This window comes from Coloeus monedula, assembly GCF_965178545.1.
Source record: "Coloeus monedula genome assembly, chromosome: W".
NCBI classification, from domain to species: domain Eukaryota; kingdom Metazoa; phylum Chordata; class Aves; order Passeriformes; family Corvidae; genus Coloeus; species Coloeus monedula.
This window is the reverse complement of record NC_138821.1, coordinates 18,848,308-18,868,962: the sequence shown is the minus strand read 5'-3', so window position 1 is coordinate 18,868,962 and position 20,655 is coordinate 18,848,308. Positions and strand designations below refer to the sequence as shown.

Here is a 20,655-nt window from a genome sequence, read left to right as displayed (position 1 = left end):
CCTCTGGCAGCAGAGTGCAGGCCCCAGTTTGCTTTCACCTGGAGGGGTGTGCAGTACACCTGGAACCGACTGCCCCAGGGGTGGAAGCACAGTCCCACCATCTGCCATGGAATGATCCAGACTGCACTAGAAAAGGGTGAGGCTCCAGAACATTTGCAGTACATTGATGACATCATTGTGTGGGGGAACACCGCAACAGAAGTGTTTGAGAAAGGAGAGAAAGTTATCCGGATTCTCCTGGAAGCTGGTTTCGCCATTAAGAAGAGCAAAGTCAAGGGACCTGCCCGAGAGATCCAGTTCCTGGGAGTGAAATGGCAAAATGGACGGCGTCAGATTCCCACTGAGGTCATCAATAAGATCACAGCAATGTCTCCACCAACCAACAAGAAGGAAACACAAGCTTTCCTAGGTGCCATAGGCTTTTGGAGGATGCGTATTCCTGAGTACAGCCAGATTGTGAGTCCTCTTTACCTGGTTACCTGCAAGAAGAACAATTTCCATTGGGGCCCTGAACAGCAACAAGCTTTTGCCCAAATCAAGCAGGAAATCGCTCATGCTGTAGCCCTTGGCCCAGTCAGGACAGGACCCAAAGTGAAGAACGTGCTCTACTCTGCAGCCGGGAGCCATGGCCTGTCCTGGAGCCTTTGGCAGAAGGTGTCTGGTGACACTCGAGGTCGACCACTGGGATTTTGGAGCCGAAGCTACAGAGGGTCTGAAGCCAACTACACCCCAACAGAGAAGGAAATCTTGGCAGCCTATGAAGGAATCCAAGCCGTCTCAGAGGTAATTGGCACTGAGGCACAACTCCTCCTGGCACCCCGACTACCAGTGCTAGGGTGGATGTTCAAAGCAGAGGTTCCCTCTACCCACCACGCCACCAATGCCACATGGAGCAAATGGATTGCTCTCATCACACAACGTGCCCATATCGGAAAACTGAATCGCCCTGGGATTTTGGAAATAATTACAAACTGGCCTGAAGGTGAAAACTTTGGTCTCACTGATGAAGAAGAACAGGTGATACGTGCTGAAGAAGCTCCACCGTACAACCAACTGCCAGCAGAAGACACGCTACGCTCTTTTCACCGACGGTTCTTGTCGCATCGTAGGGATGAAACGAAAGTGGAAAGCAGCCGTATGGGGTCCCACACGATGGGTTGCAGAAGCTACTGAAGGAGAAGGTGGATCGAGCCAACTCGCTGAACTCAAAGCCGTTCAGCTGGCTCTGGACATTGCTGAAAGAGAGAAGTGGCCAAAGCTCTACCTCTACACTGATTCATGGATGGTAGCCAATGCTCTGTGGGGATGGTTAGAAAAGTGGGAAAAAGCTAATTGGCAGCGTAGGGGAAAACCAATCTGGGCTGCTGAAGAGTGGAAAGACATCGCTGCCCGAGTAAGAAAGCTGGTTGTGAAAGTCCACCATGTAGATGCCCATGTCCCCAAGAGTAGGGCTAATGAAGAACACGCAAACAACAAGCAGGTAGATAGATCAGGCTGCAAAGATAGAAGTGTCACAGATGGACTGGAAACACAAGGGAGAGATGTTCCTAGCTCGATGGGCCCATGACGCCTCAGGTCATCAGGGCAGAGATGCCACCTATAAGTGGGCACGAGATCGAGGGGTGCATCTGACCATGGACAGTATCTCCCAGGTGATCCATGATTGTGAGACATGCGCTGCGATCAAGCAGGCCAAGCGGGTGAAGCCCCTGTGGTATGGTGGGCGGTGGTCCAAATACAAGTATGGGGAAGCCTGGCAGATTGATTACATCACACTGCCTCAAACACGCCAAGGCAAGCGCTATGTGCTCACAATGGTAGAAGCCACCACTGGATGGCTGGATACCTACCCTGTGCCTCACGCTACTGCCCGGAACACCATCCTGGGCCTTGAAAAGCAAGTTCTTTGGAGGCATGGCACTCCTGAGAGAATCGAGTCTGACAATGGGACTCATTTTAAGAACAGCCTTATTAACACCTGGGCTAGAGAACATAGCATTGTGTGGGTGTACCATATCCCTTACCATGCACCAGCTGCAGGCAAAGTGGAACGGTGCAATGGATTGTTGAAAACCACTTTGAAGGCACTGGGTGGGGGAACTTTCAAAAATTGGGAACAGAATCTAGCAAAGGCCACCTGGTTAGTTAACACCCGAGGTTCCACCAATAGAGCGGGTCCGGCCCAATCTGAATCCCTGCATACAGCAGATGGAAATAAGGTCCCAGTAGTGCAGGTCAGAGGTCTGTTGGGAAAGACTGTGTGGATAAATTCTGCCTCGAGTACAGACCAACCCATCCGTGGGGTTGTCTTTGCTCAGGGACCTGGTTGCACATGGTGGGTAATGCAGAAAGATGGAACAACACGTTGTGTACCACAGGGAGATCTGATTGTTGGGTGAAAACCACCTGTAATGTTAAATGCCTGTATACCACTGCTTGCTGAGTGTCACTGTCACTGTTCGTACATAGCTGTGTATATATATATATATATATATATATATAGATGTATTAATGTGTGTGTAGGATTAGAATATATTAGTTTGGGCATTGAGTCAACAGTATGAGATAAGGGGTGGAATGTCTTGGGGTGACCTTATGATGTGTATCCCATATTGCTGCTTATGCCAGAAATTAATTTTTGTGCTTTTCTGTGCCTCTAAACTGAGCCTGAGAGGGGGAAGGAAAAACTGAGCAAAACTTTTTCAAAGCAGTTTGCGGCTTGTTCAAGGTCAAGTAGAGATAGTGACTTCCCCCCCCCCCCAGCTGCGGCAAGGGAGCAAGGAAGCACCCAGCTTGCTGCTTTCCAGTCAGATTTTGGCCAGTTGTTTTTCAGTTTCTTGTTCTCCGGAGAGTGACTGAGAGTTGGATTTTGCTTTTCCTTCTCTGGAATTCGGGATTTTCTCCCTTTTCTACTGGACTGCTTTCAACCTCAGAGCACATCGGGAGGACTTTCCAATCGGCACAGAGGGCCTGGCCCTGGCCCAAGCCCCAGCTCCGAGGAGACCAAAGGGAGGACTCTAACACTTTCCCAGGTTTTTCCTCCACAGCAAAACATTCTATTATTTAGCGTTATTTTCCTTTTCCCATGTGTTTGGTAAATAAATAGTTTTATTTCCTTCACTTTCCTTCGAGGAAAATTTATTTTTTCCTGAACCCGGGGGGGGGGGGGGGAGGGGGGGGGGGGGAAGGGGTTTGTACCTTCTCTCAGAGGTATATTTCTAAATTTGGCCAAACCGGAACAGTGGGTTAACACCAGAGGATCTCCTAACCACCCTGGTCCTGCCCAAGCAAAACCACTACATACTGTGGGAGGAGATAAGGTCCCCATACTACACACAGGGAAGTGGCTGGGGAAGTCGGTGTGGATTTCTCCTCCCATGGGAAAAGGCAAACCTATTAATGGGATTGCCTTTGCCCAAGGACCAGGGTATACTTGGTGGGTAACACAGAAGGATGGGGATACCAGGTGTGTTCTTCAAGGAGATTTAAGCTTGCATGAAAAATAATCTGTGTGTAAATTGTCTGTTGCTGGAAGTAAAGTAGCAGGAGTGACATGAACTGACGATGAGTAAATTTTATGAGGAGAGAGGAGAGTGCGATGATGACCCAGGCAGGGCCGGTGTTGGGACCCAATGATCGAGCATGCTGCTTGTCCTGTCCTGAGCACCCATCTTGATGGAATGGAGCCCAAGTCACAACCTCTTTTTGAACATCTGTAGGAGTGGAGGAAGCCCATGAAATGGGAAAATAATAACTATCTGTGAATAGACGAGGGACAGTAGTTAATGAAAATGTATGCATCTATGCGTTGGATATAAAGATGGTTTAATGATGGAGTTTAAGTTGTAAACATTGGCAAGAAGGGATTTCGGTCATGACAAATAAATACAGTGGAATAGTTAGAAGATAGATAGATAGATAGTTCTGTGGGATCTATGATACAAATGGTATGGAGTAAGGGGTGGAGATTGTATTGAGCATGGCTGAGATGAAGTTCATTTTCCCCATAGGGGCCATCAGTGCCATGCTTTGCATTGGTTGCTAGAAAGCTGTTGATAACACCCCAGTATTTTGGCTACTGCTGAGCAGTGTTGTCAACACATGAATGCTGTCTCTCCAACATTCTGTCCAATCATCAGTAGGCTGTTGGCAGGCAAGATCCTGGGAGGGGACACAACCAGCACAGCTGACCCAAATTGGCCAGAGGGATATTTCGTACCATATGATGTCAGCTCAGATATAAGAGCTAAGTAAAGGAGGGGGAGGGGGCACATTCGTTATTCACAATGTTTGCCTTTCAGAGCAACCGCTATGAGTGCTGAAGCCCTGCTTCCCAGAAAGTGGCCATAAAGTGCTTGCTGATGGGAATTAGAGGATAGAATTATTTTCTTTTTCCACTTTGCTTGTTCACCCAAACACTTTTGCTTTTGTTTTAGTAAACTGCCTTATCTCAACTTGTGAGTTGTTTTCCATCTCATTTTCTCTCCCCTGTCCAGCTGAGGAGTAGGAGTGATGGTGCAGCTTGGTGGGTACCTGGCATCCAGCCAAGGTCAAGCCACCACAGATGCTTTTGATGCCATCCAGGTGTTGCGGGAGAAGGGTCGGTGATCACTCGGATAGATCTGATCTAGCAGTTAGTTTATTTAGTTCTAGTCAGTAAATTTATGTATGTAAAATTTTTAATAAGTATAGATGGATTGGCGGTCAATAGTCAGTGTCTTGGAGTGAGTTATTATGAATGTATATTCCATGATCCTCTGCTTTGTGCCCAAAAATGGTTGCTGTATCTTTAAGGCCCAGGGACTGGATGTGTATGGGGCTGGGGCGGGGAAGCTTCTGTTGCTGCGCGGGTGTTTTTAAACTCTCGCTGCCCAGATTTTCTGCGGGTCCGTGCAGCATGATTTTTTTTTTTGCCTGGCTGGCTTGGGATTTTTGGCCCAGGCAAGAAAAAGCTTTCCTTGGCTTGGAGAAGCTGTAGTCGCGATCTTTGGACTTCCTTGAGGCAAACTGAGCAGCTGCTTCTTCGGAGATCGGGGACACCACACTGGCAAGAGCGGAGCGACCCCTCTCCAGTCCAAAGCCCTTGCGAGCCGAGCTAGGAGAGAAAAAAACACCGAGACTTCAGCCCAGCTGCTTCGCCTCAAGAGGGATTGACTGCATAGAGCTGTCTTTGAAAGACAGTGATGAACAGGTTGAGAACTCATGGGTGAAAATTAGAGGCCAAGCTGTTGCATTAAGAGTAAGAAATTTGGCAGAAAATAAAGCCCCTTGCGTTCCAGCTGGTCCTCAGAGATCAGAAAGACTGGGTGTGGTTAGGCTTAATTTCCCATTACAACCAATTCGGCACTATAAGTCTGGTTGTGTTCTCTAAGAACCTTCATGAGCATAGATTCACCAATAGTGCGGTGTATTGGAGCTACAGAAATAGAAATGCACTAGCTGTGATAGAGCTCTAATAACATTGTGCTAACCCAGGTAATAATAAGAATAACAACAATCACATGCAGAAGCTTCCCAAGAAGGTGTCTGTGCTGGTTTGAGACATATTTGGAGGAAAATATCCTCTGATAGAAGGCAGGTTACAACCACCCCTCCCCCACCAGGTTCGGGAAGAAAAAATTTTCCTCAGAGGAAAGCGAAGTGGAAAAAAACCTATTTATTTAACAAACACACAGGAAAAGAATAATAATGCTGAATAATAAAACCTCTCGCTGTGGAGAGAAACCTGGGAAGATTTCAGAGTCCTTCTGTAGGTGTGGTCTCTCTCCTCCTCCTCGGAGCTGGGTCGGTGTGGGCCCACCTCCGGGGCCTTGGTGGAAAATACTCCCGGTGCGTTCTGATGTTGAAAGAGTCCAGAAGAAAAAGGGAGAAACTGAAGTCCCAGGAAAACAAAGTTCAACTCTCCATCTCCCTCCAGAGAAAAGGAGCCGAAAGCTGGCTGAAAAGCAAGAAGGGTGCTTCCTCTGCTCTTGTATCTGTGTCCTTGAACAACTGTTTTGAAAAGTTTGCTTTGCTTTTCCTCTCCCCCCTCTCGGGCTCAGTTTAAAGACACAGAAAGGCACAGGACTGATTTCTGGGCATGCAGCAGCGATAGGGGATACACATCATAAAGTCACCCCAAGACATTCCATCCCTTATCCCATATTGTCGGCTCATGCCCAAACTAATATATTCTAACTCTACGCACACACATTAATACATACATATATACAGCTATGCACAGTGACAGTGACAGTGACACTCAGCAAGCAGTGGTATACAGGCATTCCACATTACAGATGGTTTTCACCCAACAAGCAGATCTCCCTGTGGTACACAACGTGTTGTTCCATCTCTCTGCATTACCCACCATGTGCAACCAGGTCCCTGAGCAAAGACAACCCCACTAATGGGTTTGTCTGTACTCGAGGCAGAATTAACCCAAACAGTCTTTCCTAACAGTCCTCTGACATGCACTACTGGGACCTTATCTCTGTCTACTGTATGCAGGGGCTCAGATTTGGCTAAACCAGCTCGATTGGTGGAACCTCAGGTGTTGTGGCAGGACATGTCTACCCCCTCTCTACCACAGATGGTTGGTACATATGCAAGAGATAACTCGGGCGGGTCACAGACCCAGCATGGGGTATCTCTGGCACCAAAAGGCTCACGCCCCCAGCTAAGAATCAACATCTTAGTCTGGAAAGCAAATGTGGGAAGAGATGAAAGAAATATTCTTGACCCAAGGACACTGTTCTTATGTCTATAAAAGCCCACACGATTATCACAGAGGCAGAAGTCTCTTACACACTCCCCTGGAACGTGTGAGAAGATTTCTCCCCAAAGCTGGACGCAGTTTTGAGGCTACTTTTCTGGAAAATGTGGGAAAGGACTTCGATGTGTACCCCATCAAGAATTGGATGGTAAGAAACATGGAATCCTAAGTTATACTATTTCTTAGCTAGCTGTAATTTTAATGGTACCTTTAGTTCTGCGTGTATATACTAGTATAATCTTCTTTTGTTTTATCCCTGTGTAGTAATATGTGGTGGCCTGTTAACCCTGTGATTCTGTATGTTCCCCTTGCTCCCTCCCTAGCCTTGGCCACTCCCTCGGTTTCTCCCTATTTACTTCTGTACCCCAACCCCGCCCAGGGACTGCCCCTGGGCCCCTGACAAAACCACCCCACACTCAGACCATGCTGTCTCTCTACCTCTGAACATCGCAGGGAAAAGATGTGATTAAAACCATCTCAAACCCTCATGAGAGACCTTTCTCTGCCTTCATTACCATCCACTGCGTTGTAACGCTGCTAGCTGCTGGAGCCAGATCGCAGGGCTGTCCAAAATGGACTCTGGAATGCGATTAATCGCGTGGCCCTAGGAAACCCTCGCTTAGCTTTCAGGCAGCAGCAGCCTGCTAGACAGAGTCCAGCGGTTACAACAGTAGTAGTCTGTTTTAAGTCTTATGTCTGTTAGTTTTGTGTCTATTAATAAATAATTCATTTTATAATAGACCGAATCAGCCATGATCTATCTGCTTGTTGTTTCGGTGCTCCAATTAGCCCTACTCTTGGGGACATGGGCATCTACATGGCGGACTTTCACAACTAGCTTTTTTATCCGGGCAGCAATGTCTTTCCACTCTTCAGCAGCCCAGATTGGCTTTCCCCAACGCTGCCAATTAGCCTTTTCCCACTTTTCCAGCCATCCCCACACAGCATTGGCTACCATCCATGAATCAGTGTAGAGGTAGAGCTTTGGCCACTTCTCTCTTTCAGCAATGTCCAGAGCCAGCTGAACGGCTTTGAGTTCAGCGAGTTGGCTCGATCCACCTTCTCCTTCAGTAGCTTCTGCAGCCCATCGTGTGGGACCCCATACGGCTGCTTTCCACTTTCGTTTCATCCCTACGATGCGACAGGAACCGTCAGTGAAAAGAGCATAGTGTGTGTCTTCTGCTGGCAGTTGGTTGTACGGTGGAGCTCCTTCAGCATGTGTCACTTGTTATTGTTCCGCTTCGTCAATGAGACCAAAGTTTTCACCTTCGGGCCAATTTGTGATTATTTCCAAAATCCCAGGGCGATTCAGTTTTCCGATATGGGCACGTTGTGTGATGAGAGCAATCCATTTGCTCCATGTGGCATTGGTGGCATGGTGGGTAGAGAGAACCTTTGCTTTGAACATCCACCCCAGCACCGGTAGTCGGGGTGCCAGGAGGAGTTGTGCTTCTGTGCCGATTACCTCGGAGGCGGCTTGGATTCCTTCATAGGCTGCCAAGATTCCCTCTCTGTTGGGGTGTAGTTGGCTTCGGACCTTCTGTAGCTTCGACTCTAGAATCCTAGTGGTCGACCTCGAGTCTCACCAAGCACTTTCTGCCAAAGACTTCAGGACAGACCATGGCTCCCGGCTGCAGAGTAGAGCACGTTCTTCACTTCTGGTCCTGTCCTGACTGGGCCAAGGGCTACCGTGTGAGTAATCTCCTGCTTGATCTGGGTAAAGGCTTATGTCTGTTAAGAGCCCCAATGAAAATTGTTCTTTTTGTGGGTTACCAGGTAGAGAGGACTCACAATCTGGCTGTACTCAGGAATATGCATTCTCCAAAAGCCTATGGCACCTAAGAAAGCTTGCATCTCCTCCATCTCATCTTGTGGATGGGGATCACAGTATCTCCAGTTGTCCAGTACTGTCGGCGATGCACTGTCGAGGTGGTAATTGGTACTCTTTGTTCTTCCACCTTCAGAAGGCCTACTGCAGATGGGTTCTCTGATAGCCCAGGCAAAGTGTTCAATTGCTTAATGCCCTCTGTCTCCACAGCCCACCTGAGTCCCTCTGAGTCGCTGAAATACCTGCTTCGGAGGAAGTCTATGCCCAAAATGCACAGGGCCTCTGGGCCAGTCACAATGGGATGTTTCTTCCACTCATTTCCAGTCAGGCTCACCTCAGCTTCCACCAGGGTCAAGTCCTGTGATCCACCTGTCACGCCAGCAATAGAAACAGATTCTACCCCCACATGTTGTGATGGGATTACTATACACTGCGCACCAGTGTCGGCCAAGGCATCATATTTTTGTGGTTTTGATGTACCAGGCCAACGAATCCACACAGTCAAAAAACCACGGTTTTCCCTGGCCTCTACCTGGCTAGAGGTAGGGCCCCTCTAGTCCTAGTTATCCTTCTTTCCCTGGGCATACATTTTAGAGGTTCCTTCAAGGGGATTGGACATGTCATCTTCTCTTCCATCATATCTGGCAGTTCGGCTATGGGCAACTGGAGCTGCTTCCTTTTTGGTGGAACTTCCTCTCTGCGTCTTGCCGTCCTTCAATTCACACACTTGTTGTGCCGGAGCAGCAGTGGATTTTCCATCCCACCTCCTCATGTTTTCCCCACTATCACACAGGAAGACCCACAGCTCACCTTGTGGGATGTACCTTCTCGCTCTAGCTGGGGGACGTCTGCATTTGGTAACAGAATCTCTGATCTGTACCACCGAGATTTGGAGAAGGCCCTCTTTAATCTCCTTCTTGAGTTCCTGGTGATTCTTCTCTATTTTATCTTCCACTTTCTGCAGACGTGTTTCCACAGCTGAGATTCTGTCTTGGGGTGACTTTATGATGTGTATCCCATATCGCTGCCCTATGCCCAGAAATTAATTCTTGTGCCTTTCTATGCCTTTAAACTGAGCCTGAGAGGGGGGAGGAAAAACTGAGCAAAACTTTTTCAAAGCAGTTTGCAGCTTGTTCAAGGTCACACAGAGATAGAGACTTTTTTTCAGCTGTGGCAGGAGCGCAGGAGGAAAGGGAAGCACCTGGCTTGCTTTTCTTTCCAGTCAGCTTTCGGCAGTTTTTTTTTTCCTCAGCTCCTTTTCCTTCGGAGAGTTGTTTTCCTGGGACTTCGTTTTTTCCCTTTTCTCTCTGCTGGATGGTTTCAACATCAGAATACATTGGGAGGACTTTCCACCAAGGCCTTGGCCCTGGAGGTGGGCCCACCACCCCGTCCCAGCTCCAAGGAGGGGGAGAGAGAGATCTACAGAAGGACTCTGAAATTTTCCCAGGTTACTCTCAGCAGGGCAAGGGATTTTATTATTTAGCATTATTATCCTTTTCCGGTGTGTTTGTTAAGTGAATAGTTTTTATCTCTTTCACTTTCCTTCGAGGAAAATTCATTTTTTCCTGAACCTGGTGGGGGAGGGGTGGTTGTGCCTTCTATCAGAGGATATATTTCTAAATTTGACCAAACCGGCACAGATTCTTGCATGTGTTGGGCCATGCACGGCATCTGCACATGCTCGGAGCTTCATCGCCATATCCCGCACGGTCTCATTCCCACCGTCATCCGGTTTCATTATTGCTAAAGCAGAAGCGTATTCTTGTGGCCCAAGTCGTATGAGTTTTCGTCACATCACTGGGTCAACTGGGACCCTGTCTGGACTCCTTAATCCTGGGTTGTGTGTGTAGACAACCTCTACCACCACTAGTTCTCTCAAGCATTGGATCCCTTGTTGTATGGTCTTCCACTGGGTTTGCTGCATATAGAAATCGTCTGCTCACAGGTATCTTTCCCTTGCGCCATTCAAGACCTGTGTCCGGAGACTGACGGAGTCAGCCCTCCTTATCATCACTTGGTCGATAGCCGGATCACGTGGCAGGGATCCCAAATGCCTCACTTCAGCACCGCCTGGCATTATATCATCACCTGCAGCGTCCCAAATATGGACCATCCAACTTATTATGGATTCATCAGACCGTCAGGTGTAGTCCTTTCTTAGGCTACGAAGGTCCTCATGGACATGGACTCAGTAATGATTTCTGCGCCTGAGTCAGCTGGTGGCTTTGAGGTTCCTTCCCCCGCATCATCATCATCATCTTTTGCTGGACGATCGGTTTTGGTTGTGTGTATTTTTCTCGTGACAGGAGCAACTGTCAATGGCTTAGGCTTGCTGTCTGGTTTGGCTGCAGCCTGAGTGACTAAGGTGTCTGCTGATTTATCTTCCTGCCCCTCTGCCTTTATCTGCTGCCCTACAGTAACCAGCAGAGTGCGATAAGCTTATGCCAAGGCCCAGCATATTGCAATGAGCTTTTTCTCATTCGAATTCTCATTGCATTCCTCTTTCAGATATTTTCCTACCTCAGCTGGGTTCTGAATTTGTTCAGGGGGGCAATTCCAAGCTATTGGGTCAGACAATTCCTTCAGGGTTTGGCCCACATCCTCCCATTCCCCACACCACTCAGGATTTTCCACGCCTGGGTCAGGTGTCTCATCAGTCACCTTGGAAATCTGAGTCCTCATCCTAGACAAACTGCAAACCATATAGAGGAAGCTTACTAGATAAAATACCAGGAAGGTGGTCTCTTTAACATCCAGGGGAAACTGAACATTCTCAAAAGATAACCTATCAAATTTAAAGGGGAAGGAGATAAAAGGCTGGGAAACCCCATCCCCTCCTCCTCTAACAAACTGGGTGCAATTACTAATAAACTCCCAAAACAGGCTACTGAAGCTAGGACTGGGGTTAGGATGGAGAAACCACATATCATACACACTTCGAACAACTGCCAGTACCTCTGTTAACTTCTTATAAATCCTTATCACCGAGCACAGCAAAATAGAAATCCGGATTCGTGGCCCTGCTCGGTAAAAGTTACATATCAGGGACAAAACCGGAGCAATTTGTGGAAACAGGCCTACGGACCAGAAAGGCATCAGTACCTCAAACAGGCCTAGGGACCAGAAAGACATTAGTACCTCAAACCAGAGAGACATTATGAACTCAACAACATGGTGACTACTTTACCCCAATACAAAGTAATTAAAACCAAATCAAAATGTAATTAGTACAGGTTTTTTCACTTTCCTTCGAGCCTCACATTGGGTGCCACTAATTATTTGTGCCGGTTTGAGACAAATTTGGAGGAAAATATCCTCTGATAGAAGGCAGGTTACAACCATCCCTCCCCCACCAGGTTCGGGAAGAAAAAATTTTCCTCGGAGGAAAGCGAAGTGGAAAAAACCCCTATTTATTTAACAAACACACAGGAAAAGAATAATAATGCTGAATAATAAAACCTCTCGCTGTGGAGAGAAACCTGGGAAGATTTCAGAGTCCTTCTGTAGGTGTGGTCTCTCTCCTCCTCCTCGGAGCTGGGTCGGTGTGGGCCCACCTCCGGGGCCTCGGCGGAAAATACTCCCGGTGCGTTCTGATGTTGAAAGAGTCCAAAAGAGAAGGGAGAAACCGAAGTCCCAGGAAAACGAAATTCAACTCTCCCTCCAGAGAAAAGGAGCCTGTCATGGGTTAGCAAGCATACCTCTGGATTTTCCTGCAAAGAGGTGCTTACAGCTTCCTCTGTGACCTGACAGAACCTATCAGCTGGCTAGTTTGAATATTGACAAATTTTTTAAGCCACTTAGAATTTTGACCGCCTCTGTGGTCCACATTTAAGAATGGACAAACCCCGGGAAGCTACCTCTCTTGCTTCCGGCCTCGGGACAGGTAACTGGGCTGGGCCCATGCGGGGCCTTCTGGGCCCTGTCGGGACCTGCTCGGGCCAGGCCCGGGTCGAGCCACAGCCATCCTGGAGCCAATGGGCTCTGTTCCACCCACGACCCCTCCCCCCCCCAACCCTGCTCCATGCAGACAGCGCGGCCCGCCCTCTCCAGTACGGCCGAAGATTCAGCTGACGCTGCCCTGCTGTCCGGCAAAGATCATGTGACCAACAGCGATAAACGAAATTCCAGCTGCAAAGCCGGGTGAGATTAACCCTTTTAGTGCTGTAAGCTTCCTCCAGAACAGATGGAGCCTGCAGACATTAAGTAAAGAAAGAAGAGCTGAAATCCTGAGGGAGGAGAAAGAGGAGATGCTTAAAGCTGAAATTCCGTTGTAAAGCTATGGTGGTGATGGACTATGATATATCAGAGTACCCGTTGTAATCTTGAACCAGGGAGAGCACTTCTCCTCCCCCCACCTTTCTCCCTTCTCCCACTGAAGATTCAGATGAAGTTTCCTGCTTCCCGGCAAAGATCATGTGCAATTTGCTTGTTTCAGCACAGGTACTTTTGCTCACAAGTACAAGTTGAACGCTCCACCCCCCATGCTTTCATGAAATTACAATGGGTATGCTGAAACCAGCAAATGCTGAAGCAGCTGTGATTTGAAGAGAAATTTGAACAGGGAGAGATGGAAGCGATGAGGACTCTTGCTCGAATTGGAAGGAGAAGACCTCTGTTCCTAGAGATACTCCCGGAGATAGTCTTAGAGATGAAGATGCTTTTTTTCTCCCAGGAAAGGAGGAGGGCCTCTATTCTCAGAGATGGAAATGGTCCCAGAGATGGGTGAAGAGAACTTTTGTTTCTGAACGGCTCAACCTTAAAATTGCACCCCGGTAGCTCAATATTGGACCCTCGAAAGCAGTTGTGGGAAAAGCTGCAAGTTGGGGGAAGGGACTCACACGCGAGCAGAGAACCAACTCGGGCGGCTGTCTCGTGATACTGAAGCCATGAGAGAATCTCTTGTGGAGATGTCTCCATAGCATGAGCAAGAGGGACTCCTCTTCCTAAATGAACTGAACAAGGTTATTATGGAAGTGGTAAACAGACTGAACATCTCAAGGGTTCTCTTTTTACAGTGGGAGAAGGGAGAAAGGTGGGGGGAGGAGAAGTGTTCTGAAGGTGTGGTATGATTTTATTTTTTTTCTTTCCCTCCTTTTAGGTCTATTAATAAACTTCTATATGTTCTTTCAAGTCTTGTGCCTGCTTTGTTTTTCTCCTAATTCTTATCTCACAGAAGGTAAACAGTAATGAGTATTTTGGACCAAACCACTGCACTAAGTTGGTGTTTCTGCCCGGTTATGAACTGAACCCGCTACAAAGCTGAAAGCTGGCTGAAAAGCAAGAAGGGTGCTTCCTCCGCTCTTCTCGCTGCTGCAGCAGAATGCAGAGGAGTGTGTATCTGTGTCCTTGAACAACTGTTTTGAAAAGTTTGCTCAGTTTTTTCTCTCCCCCCTCTCGGGCTCAGTTTAAAGGCACAGAAAGGCACAGGATTGATTTCTGGGCATAGAGCAGCGATAGGGGATACACATCATAAAGTCACCCCAAGACAGTGTCCCTGCTTGGGAGAAGACAGCAGCCCGTCAACTGTCTCTGCGGTCTTTTGGGAAGTCCTCCTAACTAGGTGAAATTTCTACCCTCCTTATATATAGCATGATCTAAGAGGACAGTGGAGTAATACAGTCACATATGTGGTAGCATGTACTTCATTAAGCTTATTGGCATACTCAGGGGTCTGCATCTTAATACTTAAATGACCCTTAATCAGGCAAAGGTTACTTTTTTGGCTGTAGTGTTGAAAGGAATGAGAGGGATTTGTCTTTACAAACAAACTGTGGGTCTGCTAGATAAGGCCAGATACTGAGAGATGAAAGAAACAGTGGGAGGAACCGTTGTTATGAATTAGATGTGAGGGGTTTAGATAAATCCCTGCCTTTTGCCCAGGCCTCTGGCAGCAGGCAGTAGCTTTATAGGGATGGCCAGCACCCCAAAACCCACTCTTGTCCGCAAGTTCTTTAATAATGGCTGATTCAGTCTATTATAGAACGAAGTATTTAATAGACACAAAACTAACAGACATAAGACTTAAATCAGGCTATTACTACACAGGAAAAAAACACAAAAGAAGCTATTAATAGCTAAATATACGGTGCACAATAAGGTACCATTTTTTAATACGGCTAGTGAAGAAATAGTATAGATTCAGATTCAATGTATCTTACCACCAAATTGTTGAAGGGGCACACATTGAAATCCTTTCCCTCAATTTCCGGAAAAGTAACCGCGAAGTTGCGTCCAAGCTTCGGAGAGAAGTCGTCTCACATGTTCCCAGGGAGCGTGTAAGAGACTTCTGCCTCTGTGACAATCTGTTGTACTTTTATAGTGTAAAACAGGCCTTTTGGTCACCTATGTTTTTTTATCTCTTCCCACATCTGTTAAGATGGCAGACCTTTTGGCGCCAGGAGATTATACCTGTTGGGCCTTGCCCGCCTGGGTTATCTCTCCTATCTGCACCAGCCAGCTGTGGCGGGGAGAGGGGTGATATGCCCTGCCACAACCATAAATTCCATAGGAATTACACTGATTGATGAAAGGAAAGAGAGGGATTTCTCTTTGCAAACAAACTGTGGGTCCGCTGGTAGATAAAGCCAGATACTGAGAGATGAAAGAAGCAATGGGAGGAACCATAAATTCCATAAGAATTCCACTGATTGACACAAGGAAAAGAAAAAGGGGGAGTGTACATTAGAAGGGGGTCTGTATTAGGCGATTCAGGAAGTCTGTACCTCTCAAATACCTCAGCCAATGGGGAAAGAGAGAGGGAAATGCGGCCAGGAAATTAGGATAAAAAGGAGGCTGCGTCCTCTAACAATTTGAGAGACCCCAGGGGAAATGCCCACGATCTCTCCCTTTATTCAAATAAAGTAACAGGACTCCTCTGTCTCCTTCTTGGACATAAACCTCTGGTGTTTGTGGATTAATTTTCCTGACAGTGTCCTTCAAATTCTGGTCATAAGATTTTGTTCCATTCTGTGCCATTCATCAGAGCTAAAAGAGGACTATCCTAGCTGCCTGGGACCTCCTCCTTCGGCCAACTTGTCCTTTCTTGACATCAGCTATGCAGATCTCCATCCACAAAGATAATGTGGAGGATACACAGTGTAGGCCGTAGGCCCTTTCCTGGCTCCATGGTCATCATCCTACACTGTCGGGGTCTCCTCCCCGCTGCCATGTAGCCCTGGGAGAGGGGCCCTGAGGGGAGGCACGTGGTTTCCCGAGCCCCTGGTCAGCCTCGTTCCCCATTGGTTGGTTTGTGTTTCCCTGCGCGGGCAAGGACCCTTGGTCCAGACTGTGAGAGTTCCTCGGCAGAGCTCCGGCCATGCGGCTGGAGAAATAAACATCTCTGAAACATCTACCAAGAATCCGTCCATATATATATACTTCTTTCTACGGGCCTCCTGATTTGATATATGTGTGTTACAGTATCCCCACTGTAACACTACACAAGCCAACAAAGGAAACCTTGTGGTTTGTGTCTACTATAGGCTGCCCAATCAAGAGGAGGAGGAGGAGGTCAACGTAAGAAACCAGGCAAGAGAGGCAGGAGCCCAGCGTTGCTGAGTAAGGGCCTTCTCTTCTGGTCGAGCTGAAGCGCAAAGTGGAAATGCATAGGTAGTGGAAGCAGGGACATGCATCCTGGGAAGAATCTAAAGATGTCTCCCGGGTCTGTAGGGATGGGATCAGGAAAGCTGAGGAACACCTGGAGCTGAATTCGGCAAGAGATGTGAAGAATCATAAGATGGGCTTCCATGGGTGCATTGGTAAAAAAAGGAAGACTAAAGAAAGTGTACGCCACCCATATGCCACATGCCCCCCCCCCCTCCCCCTCCCCCCCCCCCCCCCGTTCCTTTCCCCACCAATAAATAAGCCAGAAAGTTTAGTGACAAGACACATGGGGAAGGCTGTGGTACTTGGCAATTTATTTTCCTCTGTTTTCACTGGCAATCGCTGTTCCCACATCTCTCGAGACCCTGAACCTCAAGGCAGGCACTGGGGGAACAAAGTCCTTCCCGTCATAGGAAACAATCCGGTTTGACACCACTTGAGGAACCTGTACGTACATCAGTCCTGCACCTGGGGAGGAACAACCCCATGCACCAGTACATGCTGGAGGCCCATCGGCTGGAAAGCAGCTTTGCAAAATTAGACAATGTGCCCTTGCTGCAAAGGTGGCAAAGGATATACTTAGCCTAATATAGAGGAAAGCAGGGTTTATATATGTTACAAGACAGTTGTGTGGACCACTCAAAGTGCTCACTGTCCCTGGGGGTGCAGGGCACCACAGACCACCCTTGGGCAGCTTTGGCGGCACTGCCTATTTTTCTAAAAGCCTCCTACCCAGCTTAGCCCAAATGCTACTATCTTGAGCCCTCAAGGCAGCAGCGCCGAACGCACATTTTGTATTGTATTTTCTCCCAGGAGGTGTGCACCTTAGAAACGTCTGCAATTGTAGTGGGGCTTTCAGGGAACAATGTAGAGAAACTTCTGTTGGTTCTGCAAAATGTCCTGAGAAGTTAAGGCCAGGCCTGCCCTGCCCTGGCCAAAGCAGTCGTTTAACTGGAGGTAGCAGCACCAAAAAGGCACAGGCACCGGCACCTTTGGGGTGGACTTGATGCAGTGACAAATTACAAGAAATAGTACTTGTAACTGCAACAACTTCTGCAACCTTGTTGCCCGCCCTCAGGGTCGCAGCACTACACGGGGAAGATCCCTCCGCGGACTCGACAAGGTCGGATCCCTCCGCGGCCCCGAGGACACCAGCTCGACGAGGGCGGACACGCAGACGAGGCGGAGACAAACGAAAACGACAGACAAGACAGCCAATCGAGACGCGGGATCGGCTGGCGGCGATCCGGCCGCCCAATGGGCGTCGCGGAGGGCCTGACCGAGTGGAGGAAGCGCGGGGGCGACAACGGGCGTTGTCCTTGGTTGACGAGAGTATCGGGGTGCGGTCCGTCCGGTCTGTTGGCGCCACTATTGTCTTTGGAAAGATCATCGGCAAGGCGGTTCAGCGGTACCGTCAGCGACGAGAGCGAGGAGGTAGCCGCGGCTTTGCTCTGTTCGCGGTTCCTTTTCCCTCCTCCCTCTCCCCCTCCTCCCGCTTTCGTGGGCACCCTGAGCCGAGGACCCGGTGTGCGGTGCCCGGGAGCGCGTCAGGGCGGGTGGCGACGCTGCTGCTGCGGGTGGGTGGATGGACGGGGGACAGACGGGGCCTCTCTGGGTTGTGGCGCTCTCTACTGCACCACCCCAAAGCTTCTTCCGTGCCCGCCCCCCACCCCCACCCCTCCAGCTGCCGCGGCGCGTCGTGGTTGTCAGGTGCTGTCCGGGCTCGCCTCGGATCCCATCCCGGATTCCCCCCCCCCCCCGTGTCGTGCGCGCGTAGAGAAGGGCCTCCAACGCTAACGCGTTTGGTGTTTGCCGCGTGATGTCCCTTTGGCACTGCAAGTCGTGCAAAGTTTGCTGCCGAGGAATGGTAGTGGTCCTACCTCGTGTAGGATGATAGTTTTGAAAGCTTATTTTAGGCACACGCAGTCAGTCTCCCGGGGATTCCGCGCGCGCGCGCGTGTGTGTGAACAGTGAATGTCTGAGTAGTGACCGTAATGAGTTGGCTCTTCTTAGGAGAAATGCAGGTCTTGATGTGTTATGTAATAACACTGAAGAGGTTTCACAGCTGCGCTGTGCTAGGCTTTGGTTCTGAATCCCCAAACTGGATAATTAGGGCAAGGAATTACAGCTTTTTCCGGTTTTGCTTTAAAAAAAAGTTTAGAAAGGGGTCATCCTGCAGGCTGCAAAAGCTTCCCTGATCTTCCTTCTGTGGGGAAGTAAGACCGTGATAACAGCATGCTTGCGAGGGTCACGGGTGCTGGTGCTGGGAACGAGAGTGAGCTGCTTATGACCGGGGGGGAAAACAATGCAGCCGTTGCCTATGCGATGTTAACTTTAAGGTAATATCCCGTATGATTTAGTTATTAAAATGCTGAAGGTTAACAGTTAAGGATGCCTTCTGCTTTAGAAGGTAGTGTTTGCATGCAATGTAGAAGACAGACTGGTCCTATGCACTTGCAGGCTTCCTGTGATTATATGTTTGTTCAATGCTTGAGCTCCCTGTACCGTGGAAAGTGAATGGCTACTGCTCTTCCACTTCACTAACCTCTTTGCTGATTCGGTTAAGCCATTTGTCTCCTGCCTCTGTGTGGACCACATCCAATAGAAGAACTGCTGAGGAAACAAATCAGCCCAAACTAAAACATACTGAAGGTTGTTAATGGCAAATAGTGTCCCATCTCCTTCACCCATCGTCTTCCATGCTGTATCCCACTTCTTCAGGGGGCTCTGTAAATATCTTGTGTTTTGGGTATAGAAAGAATTACTATCACACAAGAAAAATCAATGTTCTGGCCTGTGTTTGGGGTATCTGGTAATCTGCTTCTGTAGGAGTTCAGTGGGGCAGATGGATTTCCTTAGACTATTACTTTTCTCTGAAGCCGATTATGTTTTAACTGTTTACTCTTCCTCCAGTGCCGTGCGTTCCATGATCTTTCACCGCAAGCTGGGATGCTTTTCCTAGTCGTGCCTAAGGAGCCGATTATCGGGTTGTCTGAAGCAGGAAATTCTGGTGAATCTGTAAGTACTGTGGAAGCTGTCTGTACACTAAACTGTACTTGTAATTAGTTTCTCGTTTACTAGACTCTTTCCCACTCCCCCTTTCCTTCTCAATAGGGCACAGTAGGCTACTTTGGGTTTTGTGGCACTATAATCTTTTGCCTCTAGCTTGTAATGGAGTTGAGCTTTTTGACTAAAAGCAGTGATATAAACCAATGCTCATCCCTGGGTATGTACTTCTGGTGCAAAATGCAGTGTTGTTTTGGAGCGCAGTCTGGTGCTTATTGTCATGGTTTAGAGTAAGAGTAGTAGTACTTCTAACACGGAGAAGAGGGCTTGGGGTTTTTGGCACGTCAGGGGTGAGGAAGGACAAAGCTTGTTGAGAGGTGCTGAATGCTTTGCTTTTAACTATGAAAGTCAAGTTCAAAGACTTTGTAAACCCACGCAAAAGGCAGCCTAAAGTTTATTTTCCACCAGGATTGCTTATGTTGCCTGAATACACAATGGGGGCTTTAACCCGGAGACAAAGTCAGCTTCAGTGGCTGCTTTTTTGCTTGTTGCTGTCTAGCTTGAAAAAAATTGCTTAGCTCTCTTTTCCCCCTGTAGTGTGCATAATTGGTCTTTGTAGCTTTGCTTGGAAAGCTTCAGTTGCCGGCGGTCAGATGGACATTGATTTGACGTGCAATGGTTGAATTGCTAGGAATTGCCTAGCTGCTTTCTCTGGGTGGTTCTTCTCTGCTCTCATTCCTTCCCTTCCTGCCCTCTCCCCTCTTTGTGTTTTACTTTTTTTTTTTAGTTTTTTTGTTGTTTTTTTTTTTTACTTATTTATGGGTTTGTACTTCCTTCTCCAGCTTCTTGGGCATGTAATGATTGTTGGCGAGAAGTGTGTTGCTCACCTGGGCCTGACCAATGGATTCCGGATGGTTGTGGATGAAGGGCCCGAGGGTGGGCAGTCTGTCTATCGTATACATCTACCTATTCTGGGTGGCCGTCAGTTGGGCTGGCCACCTGGCTAAGATTTTGGCATCGCAAGAGTTGCTGCACGTGTACAAATTGCCACTGAATGGATTTCGTCTGTTGCCCATCAATCTAGCCGCTGTCGATGTGTAATTTTTTGTGATGTGTCTGTGGAAGGTAATAAAAGCCTTGAGCAGCAGTTGCACAATAAAGATTTGTCATGGGGATATCATCTCCGTCTTGCGCGTCTTACTGAAGGGAAATAGTTCTTCAAGTTCAAACAGTGTCTCCCCGGAGTGCAAGTATGTGGAATGTTTCAGCCTGGTAACAGCATTTCATTGATAGATAGTGATTTGTCCGGTCATTTAGAGCATGATGCTGAAAGCGCTTAGCAGTCTCCCAGGTCTTGTAGGAAGCAGAGTCTTAGCTCTTTGGCAGTGGTACACCAACGTACGGAAAGCCCATGCAGGCTGCTGCTAACACTGTAGAAGATACTGTATGTGAGGCTACAGGCATG

At 48.2% G+C, this 20,655-nt stretch overlaps 1 protein-coding gene across 1 annotated transcript in view; it reads left to right on the top strand.

The window, feature by feature from the left end:
• The window catches only part of LOC309584639 (uncharacterized protein), a gene marked incomplete at its 5' end in the record, with an annotated part of 38,495 nt that extends 18,125 nt beyond the window's left edge, over positions 1–20,370 (top strand). The window contains 6 exon segments of the mRNA XM_082300780.1: positions 16,002–16,097; positions 16,165–16,190; positions 17,197–17,578; positions 17,580–17,618; positions 19,098–19,202; positions 20,033–20,370. Coding sequence (XP_082156906.1) covers positions 16,002–16,097; positions 16,165–16,190; positions 17,197–17,578; positions 17,580–17,618; positions 19,098–19,202; positions 20,033–20,197 — 813 coding nt within the window. The 3' untranslated portion in view covers positions 20,198–20,370.
• Between the last annotated feature and the right edge of the window lie 285 nt (positions 20,371–20,655).